Source organism: Lemur catta, chromosome 11 (assembly GCF_020740605.2).
Source record: "Lemur catta isolate mLemCat1 chromosome 11, mLemCat1.pri, whole genome shotgun sequence".
Lineage (NCBI taxonomy): Eukaryota > Metazoa > Chordata > Mammalia > Primates > Lemuridae > Lemur > Lemur catta.
Genome location: NC_059138.1, coordinates 82,925,949 through 82,940,813, shown reverse-complemented (window position 1 = coordinate 82,940,813; position 14,865 = coordinate 82,925,949). Strand labels below are relative to the sequence as shown.

Sequence of the window (14,865 nt, the reverse complement as noted above, 5' to 3'; positions counted from 1 at the left end):
TTATTCTAACTTGATGACTTGGCTTTAAATCCAATGTTCACTGTCCCCTTTCTTCAGGGCCTTCTTTGGGATTATGGCCTTGAGCAAATATCATTTTCTGGGGGCCTATGACTATATAAATAATTTGAGTCACTTTAAATGAGCATATCAGCACCATTCTAGTGGCCAGTCTCATGGGATTCTGTAAATGCTATGCCAGCGAAAGGGAGCAAGCTGCTCACTAACGCCCTCCTGGTACCAGGCCTGGCCACCGTGCCCTGGGGTAACTCTGTGGATATGAGCCCCAGAGTTCCTGGTCCCTATATATGGAGTAGGTTTGGGACATGCTGCAAAGTAGAGGTGGGGACCAGGCCCATGCAGGTCTTGGTGCAGACTGGGGGTGCCCTGAGCAGATGGCACTGCCAGCCACATCTGGTCTCTACTACTAGGGGTGGACTTAGAACATTTCAAGAAAAGTGCTGAAAAGCATGGGGCCCCCGTGAAGTTCAGGGCCAGGTGCATGGTCCCTCTTTTCCCAGGACAGTATCTTCCTGTTCAGTGGCAGAGAGGAAGAAAAAGTTTGCCTGTGTCAGGATTTTTTTCATAGGTGATACCCCCAACTGTTTTTCCTAAATCTTTTCCCAACAGTGGTATTGCATATTTTCTCTCTATGATAAGGTTTCCTCTTTACAAATCCAGAGGGATTATTCTTTGAACATCCAAAGGCTTATTCCTCCAAGCCCTGCTCATCACCCTGTTGGGGATCCTACCGTGCTAGCAGGCAGACATGAGCACAGCCTTCCAACCCTGTGAGTGTTGAGACTGATTTAGCACCATTAACTTTTCTACTTTTATATCTGTTTTCCAGCCTAATACTGCATTTTACTTTTTAAGTTCATGAAATCATCCTATTTTTGCTAGCCAATCAAGCAGAAATAGATTTTCAAGTTGCAAAGTCAGTTCATGAAATGGCCCTTTTCATCCCTGAAATGCTGATGAGGTCAGCCTGCAATTACAACAGAAGCATGTCACTTGCTGGGCTTAAATACTGGTAACCTGGTTTTAAATACTGCATTAACTTTTCTTTTTAATGAAGCATATTTCTGGACCAGCTGCCTCCTTTTTCACTTGTTATTTTTTCAAAGCAAACATGTTAACATTACTTTAAGGCAGAAAGGATTATTAAGGTGAAAATTGGAAGGAAAAAATATTACATGGTGCATTTCAAGCCCAAATTTAGTCAATTTCTTACCCCAGTGGATTACCGACATCATTGCTCTGTTCCTTGAGCAGGGATAGCCAAGCAGTGTAGTTTATGTATCATCTGGTATTCTGAAAGTATTTTTAAATCGTTGTGTTATTTGGCCTGACCATCTTCCAAGGTTCTCAGACTTTGGAGCCTCTAACAATGCCTAGACTTTTCCTGTCTACAGAGCAGGGACAGCTGCTGAATACCCATATTCCCTAAATGTGTCATATGCAAGGTCTCGTTCAGTTTAATTTTGACACCAATCCTGTGATTTACATACCATTATCCTTACTTTATAGAAGAGTGAACCTGTCATCTTTCTGCCATCTGCCCATGCATGAGTCACAGCAGAACCTCATTATAAACACAGACCCTGGCCCTCTGTTCTCATGACTGTCGACATTTACACTCTTAGTCCTAATGTACTTAAGAACAGTGAACAAAACCCACATGCTACTCTAAGAATGACTTTGCCATCTACAACATTGTTCCAGTAAATATAAAAACAAAACAAAACAAAACAAACTAGGGAAACAGTCACTTGTGAAGTTCAGTTTATTGCATGTCAACTCATAAGGCACCGCAGGATTGTGTACATGTAGGTAGGCACATAAAGCAAGTGTGGCAACGGGAGAACAGCTGGCAAGTCTAGGTTGCAGGTTAGGGATCCACACTGTGCTAGTTGCTAACTGTGCCGTAGTCCCCCTTATCCGTGGATTCACTTTCCACAGTTTCTGTTACCCAGGCTCAACCGCAGTCCCAAAACGTTACGTAGGATAAGGTATTTTGAGAGGGAAAGAGAGAAACCACAGTCACATAACCTTACCTATGGTATATTATTATAATTATTGTATTTTATTATTCACTATTGTAAATATCTTACTGTGCCTAATTTACAAATTAAACTTTATAATAGGTGTGTGTATATATAATATATATTATATAGATATGAAAAAACACAGTGTATATAGAGTTCAGTGCTATCATTGGTTTCAGGCATCTACTGAGGTCTTGTAAAGTAGCTCTCAAGGATAAATTGGGACTACTGTGCTATAATAAACATTTGGAAGGAATACGTGACAACATAATTTTAAATGATTGAAAGATGCTCTATTCTAAGATTCCAAATATGAGTATTTGAATGCTGTCAATGTACTAGAGTTAATTCCATTATTCACATTAACTGTGACGCGCCCATCTGCAGCAGTCTTTTATAGGCTTCCAACCAAGAAGTTAAATTTCCCTAGGCCACTGGTTCATCATAATTATTGATGAAATGCTAAAACCTTACTCGCTGTTAGAAGTTGTCAATTATTTAGAGACCCTTAAATGAAAGGTATTTATATCACATGAAAAATAATTCCTCATTGGCCTTGTTCCTGAAAACTCTATTTAACCTTTCTGAATTAAGCTTCTTATTTGACCTCCTCTGCCTCATTGGGAAGTTATACGTGTACAGCACAATAAATGGGATTTACTAAAGGTTCTTAAAATATGTTTAATGAAAGAATGAAAAATCCATGGAAGAAGTAGTACCTTTGTCCTCACTGTTATCTGGATTAGATTGTGTTATGATTTAAGAAATCATTTTGTTTGTGCATGTGTCTGCATGCAGCCATGGAGGGTGGTTTGGAGACTATATTTTCTTCTAAATGTTTTGTGGCTATAGCCATGAGTTTAAATCTTTAGTAAAAATCAGAAAGTATAATTTTGTTTCCCACTTTTACCCAATTTTACTTACTATTACTGATTTTACTGACATAATACTATAACTTTTCTCTCTAAATAGGAGCTGAAATGTATATCTTTGCAAATTTGATTGTTCTTTCTTTAAATTTTTTTTTTTTTTTAGTGTTTGAGAAGAGGGGTCTTGCTCTGTTGCCCAGGCTGGTTTCAAACTCCTGAGCTCAAGGGATCCTGGCACTTCGGCTACCCAAAGTGCTGGGATTATGGGTGTGGGCTACCACACTTGGCCTGGAAATTTGATCATTCTATATCAGTTTTGTAACTTGTGATTTTTTACTATAACTGCAACAAAATATTCCCATGTCAATTTAGTAAATCTCATCATTTTAATAGCAGCAGATCACTGTGTTATGAGGACGTGCCATGGTAGGTTAACGCATCTCCTATTATTAGGTTCTTTTCTTTTTTTCTTTTGTTAATCAGCTTTATTGATGTATGATTGACCTACAATAAGCTCCACATATTTAAAGTGTACAATTTGCTAAGTTTAACACATGTCTAGACCATGAAACCATCATAAGAATTGATATAATGAATGTGTCTGTCACCCCCAAAAGTTTCCTGAGTCACTTTGTGATCCCTCTTGCTCCTCCCCATGGGCTGCAACATCTCCAGGCAAACACCAATCTTCCCGCTGCAGTCTGTCTCTGCTGGGGGCGCCGGGCAATAGACAACTGTTCAACTGATTGATTCTCCTCCTTCCCCCAAATGGGGAAACAATGCTGTCTCCCCCTTGATTTTTTGTAAGGATTATATTTGATGATGAAGGTGCAGTGCAGTTTGGGGAACACGGTAATGTAACTGCTTTAAAGGCAATAAAGTGCTGTCAACCTTAGACTGCACTGAAGTGCACTAATGTTTAGATTCATATGCGGAAAGTTCTTAGAACACTGCCTGGCATATTCTAAGTGTAATATAAGTGTTTACTAAACTTAAAAATATCATTGTACTAATATAAATGTTGGTGAAACACAGAACTAATGCAGATTTTTAATAGGAGACAAGGGAATCCCTTGATAGTTTTGTGATTATAATTATTAAAGAATATAGGGATCTAAGAAGGTCATTATCCCTGTGAAATTTTTAAAAAGTATATGTGAGGAGTAGTCATGCTGCAAAATATAATAGAAAACTCAAGGCCAATTGCATGATATATAAACAAGCTTTCCTTCTACAATGAGCGTGGATATAGTAATAAAAAGTATTATGTGTTATACCCCCCAGCTTTTCATACATTTCTAAGTTTTTAATATTTTATGAGTATGGTTAATATTAATTAAAATAACTCCTGTTCTTTAAAAATCTTTCTCCAAAAACCTCTATTTTTGTGTACTACTTTACCATTGGTGTCATCTTTCAATTTCCAGACAACGAAACATTTAAAAGTGAAGCTTTTATCGAATGCTAAACACATGTAACTTGCATTGTGTGAAAACTGACCCCAGTTCCTTTTACTGTGGTTTAATTTATGGGGACTTTGTCTCAGCTCTGCCCCTACTGTGTAATTTGAATGTGGGTTAGGCCACCTTCAAGCCCATGCTGTTTTCCCGTGTCATGATACCATACGTAAATGCACAAATGTTTAGTATTATAGATTTTTTGTTATTTTCCTAGCAGGACTTTCATTCTGTGTCCTATTTAGCTTATCCTCTTTTTAACCCAAGAATTTTATTAGTGAGGACTCATTTTGCAGCAAAAGTTGGGAGAGGCTCTCTCCTCTCCGCTTCCCCCTCTCTCACTCAGGCACTTACAGTCAGCACAAATAATATTGTGGATGAAGAATGGATCCTGTGATAACTAAATCAAGGGACAGGGTACCAGTGAGGGTATGAAGCAGCTGGGATGTGGTCACCTTCACAGAGGAACATCACAGCAGTGGGTTACTGTAATGGGTCCAGGGCTTGGCCCATTTTATCCATCTGGTAATCTGTAATTTCTTGAGCTAACAGAAGGAGAGTCCTTGCATCTTGGTAGCATTACGATACGTCTTTGGACATGCTCTTTGTTGACTGGATTTGGAGCTGGAGAAAGGACAGGAACTGGGGCTTGGACACGTTCCAGGGTGACTTGGGTTGTACTTGGCCAGAGTTAGTTATTTACCCCTTTACCACACTGAGCTGAATCCCTGTGGGTACATATGGATGAGCCGTCTAGTGGCCCACTCTCAAAGCCTCAAAGCGTGCTTTGGAGATAAGGAGTAACAACACTAGAGGGATTATACATGGGCTGTATCATGAAGTCTTGTCAGATTCAAGCAAATGCATATTTTGCTTTGTTTTGGTTTTTTGTTTGTTTTGACAGAATGAAGTCCCTGAGGTGAAGAAAGAGGAGACTTTGCTGGATCTGGACTTTGACCCCTTCAAGCCTGAGGTAGCACCTGTGGGTTCTGCCGGCGTGACCCACTCGCCCATGTCTCAGGTATCAGGTGCTCTTTGGATGTTTGTGGCTGATACTTCAATAAGCCAATAAGCTCTGTAAGGTAACAGATGACCCCTGTCCCTTTCAAATGTCTATTATTCACTTTTGGTTGACAAATATCTCCCAATAGGAGGGAGGAATAGAGAAAGGATCTCATCAATATCAATTATTCTAAACCTCCCACACCATTAGCTTCTTCTGCCCACAGACCTGGTGTAACCAGACACTCCTGTTTGCCCAGGAATCATCTCTCCCAGAGTGATTGTCAGTAGTGCCCAGGTGTGGATGATACATCTTATGGCTTCCCTAAATAAGGCTCTTTCTTTTGGCTTTGGTTTTACTCTTCTTACTATTTTCTCTCTTTTCTTTCCTCATACTTTGCAAGTTAAGGCTTGTTGGAAATAACCGTGAGATTAGGCCCTGATAGAAATATCTCTCAGTCCCGACAGCTCTGACTTGATGAGGTTGTGCTCATCCTCCACGTTGCAGAAACGTCCCTCCTGTGATCCTGATTGTGGTGGGATGCGGGGCTGGCCTTGTGTATCCAAGCCTCTCCCTGCTCACCACGTCCTCACTCTCGGCCTTCCTCCCATTCCAGCAGTCACTGTGATAGCGTCTCTGGCAGACAGATTCCTGGGGTGTCACTATAATGTCCTGTGGGCGACTCCTCTGGAACACAGTTAGTTTATAATTGTCTGGGTTAATGGAGAGAAATTTACTTAAAATTTTTTGAAACAGAAGTTGTTTATACCAGTACTTTGGATGTGGTTGGGGCGTCACATTTGAATTTAGGCAAATACAAAGACGCTAGAATATATTTCAAATTAGTGAAAGAATATCATAAAGCTCAACTTACAAATTGAGGCTCAGCTCAATTTCCTGGTCTTGAAATCTTTTTGGTACATCATAGTAGAGCACTGGGGAAAAAACAGCTCAATATGAACCTCAATAAATAAGGATTCTCTCTAATCCATGCTTTGTTCTAGAATGTGATTGGGTTAATAAAGTTCTGTTTGTTGTAAAATAGGAACAATAAAAGTCTAAAATGTCAATAAAGTAGAAAATTAAGTAGATTAGGCACTAACCTTAAAACGCTTTCCCAGAAATGGGTCCTTAGGTGAATGTTTCAGGAAGCTGTCTCAGTTAACTCTCTTCTAGGAGATTCATGATGTACATTAGAACACTCAAGACTCTGTGAAGTTCTGCAATTAAAAAAAAGTTTTGATTTGTTTAACTTAGAGTTTCCCAAATTTGTTTGATTGCCCAACATCTATTTTAATGAAACTTTTCCTAACATTCATTGAAATGTTCTTTAAAACATACTTTGGGAAATACTAAAGTGGTAATTGTCGACAAGTTTGAGGGTTCTACTTTGGTGGTCAAGAAAAGTAGAAAATGAGTGTACAGATAATTCGGTGTACTTCCTTCTCAGAGCTCGCTCATTACTACAGGCAGCCCGCAGAGTGCATGGGATTCCTCCTGCCTTACTTTCCATGCTTCACTTCTTTGTGGCAGAAGCAAAGTTTCCATGGTAGATGCTCTAATGATTAGTGGGTGAGATTTCACTGCAGTTTTATCTTCAGGTTTGAATTATGAGAGAAAACTCTTTTACATTCACTCATGATTAAATCAATCCTAAATCATGGAACTTTGTGGGGCTTTAAGACTACAGGACTTTTTTCAAATTTTTTTTTTAAATCACCTTGTTTGCATCTTCAAAAGTCTTAGTTCTGAAGGAAACACATTGCTGTGGTTAGGGCGAGTGGTGTGTGTCCCTGTGCTCTTCCCTCAGGGCAGGTAATAAACTCTCCTGGCCTCCTGGTTGCTGTAACTGAGTCACCTCACAGCATAGTCACCCTGTAACCCAGCTCTAATCACATCTCTCCTTTTTGGCTAAGAAAAGTCTTAGGCTGAGTGAAGAAAAGCACAGTGCTGTTAGAGTCTGCCTGCCTCCTTTCCCCTCCACTCAGAATGATGTCCCGCCACCTGACCCCATGCTCCCAGTGATGTTCTTGCTGCTAGCAGGATACCTCATCTTGTGATCTCTGCAGTGTCCGCGTGAGCCAGCTCATCCTTTCGTGATCCTGAGGACTGATGTTTTGCATTTGCTGCCTTCCTTTTAAAGAGAATACTGTTGCTGTCTGCATTATGCAGAGATGTTTACTATCTCTTATGATTCTTAAGGGGCTGCGAAGCAAGGAATCAGAAACCATCTGGATAATCAGAAAATGCAGAACAAGTTCATGTACAAAAACACTGTGGCTTTCATTGGAGCTGTTCTACTCTCCTATCTTAGTCATTCTACAAGAAGATGCTAGAATGAGCCCCCACCAAGTGTGTGGGTGTTGTCAGAACCACAGGCCCTGCTTTCTGTAGTGCAAGTATCCAAATGAGACATCTGTAATCTCATCTGGAAACTATAATGCTTTTAAGATGCAAGTGCCAGGCTCTCTGGTTTGCTGTTCACATTTAGTGATTGAAAACAAGAGCGTAAATGTGGAGCCATTCTAGTAACAAGGATTTGGGCATAAAGGGTTGTGGCTTTAACCTCAATTTTTAATCACAAAGGAAGTAAGACAGAGAGTTCTCCCCCACTGTCCCCACCCACAGTGGAAGTCATATCAACCATCTGGATTCACTCCCCAGGATCAATAAGCTTTATAATTAAAATACCAGTAGTAAGTGTGATTCTTTCACACGTCCTAGGGAGCACTCACTAATTTAAATTATTACCAATTAATTGAGCTGTGTGTTATCATCTAATTCAACATATTGAAGAACTACTTTCCTAGGGTTCATTTACCATCAGACTGGTCATAATATATCCCCTCGAATGTGATGGGAGGTGATATCATTATCAAGGATTAGGGTCTGCATTTCCTTAAAGATACAATAAGTTCTAATATCTGCATACCTTGTTTACTTCATTTTAATGAGGAGTGTGCATGTGTGTTTGTGTATTAAAGTATAATAACTCTGTTACAGATATAGTTTTCCACTCACACAGTGAAAGGTAGATTAATTAGGCCTGTGCTATCCCATGTGGTAACCACTAGCCACATGTGACCATTTAAACTTGAATTAAGTTATGTAAAATTAAAAATTTGTTTCTGTTACACCCGCACATTTTAAGTGCTCGGTAGCCGCATGTGACTAGTGACTCCCGTATGGGATAACACAGATGTGGATCATTTCTATCACCAAAGGAAGTTCCATTGAACATTGTACTAAATGCTTAAAAAAAATGTTTATGATTTCAAGAACTTTTATCACCTCAGCAGTTTTTCTATGTTTTGGATTTATATACTAAGAATATTTCTGTTTGTTTGCTTTCAGACATTGCCCTGGGATCTATGGACGGTAAGACTACTAAGAACTCTGTATGTGCTTGTATCTTAATCTCTAGAAATTTGGAAAGCTTGTTTTATTTTATTTTGTTTGGGATGGAAAGAAGACCCATGCATTTAATAAGGTGATTCCCTAGAACACTCATTAGCCCCCTGAAGGTTCCAGGCATTACCAGGACTTAGAGATAATGGTGAAGAAGAGAGTGCCAGTGGACCAGACTCCTGGGTCACTAGAGGTCAAGATTTTGGCCTCGTGCCACTTGGCTGCTGCTTGTGCTGGTTGGTGGCCAGAGGAACCGTTGTGGTGCAGGGCATGCACATATGTGGTTGCTGTTAAATAGACTATAAGGAGAGTGTGGATGAGAAAATGGCAGCGATGGGCTACTCTGCACATGAACTGTTTTCTCATCATTGCATTCAATGAGATGTTAGTAAGAATTTGAGCTTTAGAGCTAGGCAGCCTGGATTGGAATCCAGACTCTACTACTTATAACCTTGAGACTTAGAACAATTTCTACAGCTCTCTAAGTCTCAGTTTTTCTCATCTGTAAAATAAAGGTAATGACACTTACCTCAGAGTGAGGATTATTAAGTAAGGTATTGGTAGAGTATTTAGCCCAATGTCTATGTATCCTTAAAAGGTAGATATTATTACTGATGTTATTTATTCAGCTGATGTACATGGATGAGCACTCCAGAACTTAAAGCTGGGAAAGAGCCACAAACAAAGCTTTGTGGAGGTCTCATTTGTGCTGTGGAATTAGGAGCTTGGCCGCACCCCTGTAGAGCGTCACATCCCTTGGGGTGAGGCCTTTGTCTTAGAAAAGCCGCAGGTGCTGTGTTCTTAAGAACCCCACTTAAGTTTCATGTTTTCTTCTTTTCTAGTGAGGCAGCAATAAGAACATTTGATAGATCTAGCTATTCATGATCTTCTGAAATGACATTGCTATTTATCCCCTCAAAACAAAAGCATGACCCTCGCCTTCCCCTCTGCAGTCGTAAGTTTCTTACTGTGCTCTTTAGAATCCTTGGAGTATCAGGGAAGGCTCTCAAGCGCTAAACGGTGTCGCTTGAAACCACCATGACTAAGCTGTATCTTTTATAGTTAGTAGGTTCTACTTGTATATTCACAATAATGAATACATGGATTGACATTCAGGGCACATGAATTAACTCTGTGTTAATTTTCTTGGATATTAAGGGAATAATACCAATTTTTTGTTGTTCCAATATTTTATACCTTTAGTTGAAGCTGTGACACATTTTTTTTCCCCCAGCTGGGAAGGATGTGGTGAGGGTAAAGGTGTCATCTAGAAGGAGCTTTGGCTGTTTCAGAAGACAAACTTCGTAGAATTGTATTAATAACAATAACAAGAATGCAAAATGATGGCATAATTGCCCATAGTTCTCAACTCTCTACTTCCCAGGGTTTTTTGCTTTTGTGTAGAAAATAGCTTCTAGGTTGAGGGAAGAACATCAAGAGAATCCTCTGGACAGGCAGAGTGGTTAATATCAGGTCATTCTCCACCCTTAACACCCACCTCAAAGGAAGAACCAAGTGTAGGATGAGTTTGGGGAAGATTTTATTCTGACACTATGTCAGAGCATGTGACACTGTAATTTCTTGACCTCCAGTGCTTGATCTGATTCTGGGTGTTCTCAGACTTGTTTATTTATTTGAAATCTTGCATGTCAGAGTCTATTAAAGCAGGAGTCATGTAAGACCATAAAAAGTCCTTGTTGATGCTAGAAAATGATAGATGCTTTGAGTTTCAATTGTGCCTTTTCCATAGTAGTCTTAGATGATATTGGAACAAAAATCTTTCCTATCACAAAATGAGTTGTAAAATGTAATCTGAAACCAACAAAAACTTTCAGCAGTTAAATACGGACACGACGGAATTTTAATGTGCTAGTGAATTTTCTTTTCTTGCCTCATTATTATTATTTTTTTTTTTACCCACACAGACAAGCACTGATTTAGTACAACCGGTAGGTAAATTCTGGATTTTTTTTGTATTTAACATGCATTATATACATGGTATATTATCTAGAATGAACTTTTTCCCCATGGCTTTGATAGTTATAGAGTCAACCTTTAGCCAATTAATTTAAACACTTTCTAGTTTTGTGTAACTGCTTGTACCCCACGAAAGAGCTTTGTGTTTCTCATCAAATCTTACCATGATCTATTTCATCTTATGTTTTTTTTTCCTTTGCTCTTCTGCATACTTTAAAGACTGACTCTTCAAAAAGTCTTTCCCTGTGTAACCTGATCATGGAGGAAACTCCAGACAGTGGGTTGGCCGAAGAAATTCAAAGATCTCAGATTGATATAGGTGCATTTACTTGGGGCCCTGATGCTAGTAGAGACAGTGTCAGCCAGGAAATTCCCTCGGGCGGGTCTGGAGAAGACTCTGCGTGCCTCTCTGAAGCAGAGCAAGATGTGAGATTACCCACCGGAGTGCTTCCTTCTACTGACTGGCCCGCTGTGGCTGAACTGGGTGAGCGAGACCTGGGGCCGGCCCCTTCGAATGGACGTGAACAACTGTCCCCAAAGCCTGTGCCCGAGGCTGGAATTGGCATTGCTGCTTGTATGGAGGTGGGGCAGCCATCTGACTTACTTGACTCAGAGATGCCAGCCATGGAAACAGCTGGCCTTTTCAAAGAAAGTCTTGAAGATGTTAAAAAGTCAGGTGAAGAGGAAGAAAAACAGAAGACAGAAGATTCTATGGGGGCAGGTGTGGAGACATGTCAAAAGGTAGACACTGGAGCTATTGATGTGAAGGCACTAGAAGGGACAGAGGAATTTGAAGAGAAAGCACATGAAAGTACAGGAAACACGGTGGTAGATATTCTTAATACAGTAGGAAAGCAAGACCAGGACACCTTATACATGAATGAAGTAGAAACTAGGAAAGATCTTAGAGCGAGATTTAAGGAAAATGTAAAAACCAGTGAAAATTATTTTGAGAAAACTGACCTACTAGAAAAAGCCATGGAAAGAGTAGTTGTGGCAGGTGAATTGAGTGAGGGAGACCAAGGTCTACAAGATGGGATTCAAGCAGTAATCAAGAATTGTGAAATTATAGCGGGCTCTGGAGCTAAACCTGCCAATCACACAGATACCTTGAATCCATCTCTCCAGAACGACTCTGTGTCTAGTACTGAAGATGCCAACCCTGAGGGATGGGAATTAGCTAGAAAAGATATAAAAGAAAATTTAATAGCCCCTCCCAACCATGATATGATATATCACCCAGCATGGGGCGGTGCAGACGCTGAAGAAAGTCAGTGTGAGACTGTGTTAAATGCTCCTGGAGGTGACAGGGACAAAAGTCAGGCTGCTGTTTTATCTATAAAACTTGAAGTAGCAGCTCAGTCTAGGATTGACTTTAATTATTCTCTGGGACCTGATGTAAACAGAAGGGATTTGTGTTCATGTCAGGCAGAAGATGCATTAATAGAGGAGTCTGAAAGTACAGTGACTGGGGACGGTAGTCATACCACTGCCTTGCCAAGAAGTGCAAAGACAGACTCATGGGGAACAAATCCAGGTCAAGTCCAGCAGCCAAGTTTGGACTCAGCAGTGAATAACGTGGATATAGCAGGATTCTCTGGTATACCAGATGGCCAAGCAAGTGGATTTGCCAATTGCCACCGGCCTATCAGAGATATAGGAGGCTTAGGTAATGGCTTGGAGCATTTAGATATAGTTGAGAGCAAGAAAGGCCTGGAGGTGGACTTACTAGCTGGCGTGGGTGGGGAACAGGCCAGTGCTAGCCGCTGGGAACACAGCCAGGAGATAGCTAGGCCGTTGGTTCTGGGAACCTCCCGGAACACTAGCAGTGAGAGTTCTGCTAGTTCCCGAGACAATGACATCAACAACTCAGATTTATCTGAAGATGAAATTGCTAACCAGAGATATGGATTGTTGTACCAAGAAATAGAGGCTGACAAAGACGAGGTACTTACCCCATTCTGTAGCATAGACTAGCCAAAGGCTTCTGTAGGTTCCGTTTTTCCTAATGTCTCTCACCTACTTCATTATCCATCATTATCGTCTCAGAGTCCTGACTGGTCTCCTTGACAGACTATCATGTACCTCTTGAAATCTGTGCAAACCAGACACAAATAGGTTGACAAAAAAAAACAAAAACAAAAACACAAAAAGGGGAATTATGTTGTCAGGAAATAGTAAGAGTCTATTTTACCATCCCATTTTCTAAGTTTATTCTTCCTACTTTCATTTTTACTGTTCGGGCACTAAAAATGTTCTAAACTAAAAGCAGCACAGACTAATTTACTGTTCCTAAATGGGTCCACTCCAGTAAGAGCACATGAAATGTTTCTACCCAGGCCCACTGAAACTGTAGAATCTCATAATTGCTGTCCATAAAAATGATATATTATAGAAACACTGAAAAAAGCTTCTTCCAGATTCTATCAGTGCCCCCCCCCCCCAAAAAAAGAGCTGTTTAACCCCTAATGGCCCTTCTCTGGAATCATCTTCTCGTTATTGAGAAAGTGGGTTTTGATTAGCACTGAGCTATGCATCAGCAATAATCTTTCTTTAAAATTAATCTTTTAAAGATTATAAAATTAATCTTTTTTTGTCAGCCTATTTAAAACAATACAGCATGGCCTTTCGCAGTTTCTAAGCCCTTTCACACACAGCAACCTTTTGTATTATTTTTAAATTCGTGGTAGTCTTTACTTTCCAACTTGTCTAATGAACACTTCCATATCCTACAAAAGTGGTGATGAAATAAATAACACACTCTGATTTCCATTTCTGTTTAGGCTTCTGGTGGTTCATTTAATGGATTCACCCAGGTAAGGCATCTCTTTTCTAGCAAGATCCATCTGCTGAGAGTGCTGTACGTTTTTTCAGTGTGGGTCTCTGTACCACTGACACAGTGTAATGATCAAGAGTGTCAGCACAAAATTTGATCCCACTACTTACAAATGGAGCAACTGAGACAGAATAGTAGCAACATTATAGGATTCCCGTGAGGATTAAAGGAGACACGCATACAGAGCATGTAGCCCATCAGCCTAGTACTTACTAAGTGCTCAATGACTTTAGCTTTTATTGATATTATTAGTTATATCATGGGTTTCTACCTTCTATTGATTCCTCTACTTGAAATTAGAAGTAGAGGAAAAGAAGAGAATAGGATTATAGGATTGTTCTGAACTAATGAGATAGATGTTTAGAAAATTTGAGAGGTTTTCAAGGGCCTCCTTCTAAAGATCCATATAGGAGCCACACTGCTCAGAGCCCTGTCTCCTCACTGGTCCTCCAGAAAGGAGCCATTGGAGGTCAGAAACCATAGGTTGGCTCTGTCCAGTGTGAAAGAGGAGCCACAAGATGGACTGTCCCATTCGCTGTATATATCCCAACAAGGAGACAGGTGTAGCCCAGGTACAAGGCTGGCCACGAGGCTACAGAGAGATCCTGGATTCAGTTTTGAATCCAGGTCAAGGGAGACCTGACACAGAAGTTTTGCTTCAGAATGTCAGACATGCAGTTTCTAATACTTTCAGCCTTTAGAATTCTCTATATAAAGAGATATTCATAATATATTCATAAATAGAATTCTGTATTTAAAAATTTCATTATTTTTCCCCTTGTTAGCTATAAAAAGATAAAACCCATTCACACACCCACACCCAAATACAGATACCCACAAACACAAAGGGAAATGATAATGCATCTCTTCCATCTTTGGAAAACACTTCTGAAATGTTATTATCGGTATTGTTATCCATTTCTCATTTTTTTCATGTTGGTATTTCTATCAGAGTAATTAATACATGTAATTTAAATAGTAACAAATATGTATATTGGTTTTTATTAAAACACTTTAGACTGTCAGATGTCTTTTCCATTTCCTGTTTCTTAGAGGACAATATTTTCACCTCCTTTAACAAATGCTCTGGTTTTAACCCATATGTGTGCATGGGTTTCTTATAATTCTACTTCCTGAGTTCGAAAGCGTTATCTATTGACCCATCTCTCTGGAAGGTGAGGACTTAAAGTATCTTCCACCTCCCAATTCACCCCACTCTTCGGCTTCCTGCCTTCCTCTGACAGAGCCCGTCAGAGCCACGCAGCAGCCT

General features: G+C 40.0%; 1 protein-coding gene across 2 annotated transcripts in view; it reads left to right on the top strand.

The window, feature by feature from the left end:
- AMPH (amphiphysin) overlaps positions 1-14,865 on the top strand; it is a 222,960-nt gene that overhangs the window by 169,302 nt on the left and 38,793 nt on the right. For both annotated transcript variants that reach the window (XM_045564376.1, XM_045564375.1), the window contains exons 12-15: positions 5,276-5,392; positions 8,729-8,752; positions 10,708-10,731; positions 13,543-13,575. In XM_045564376.1, coding sequence (XP_045420332.1) covers positions 5,276-5,392; positions 8,729-8,752; positions 10,708-10,731; positions 13,543-13,575 — 198 coding nt within the window. The remainder of the gene's footprint in view (positions 1-5,275; positions 5,393-8,728; positions 8,753-10,707; positions 10,732-13,542; positions 13,576-14,865) is intronic.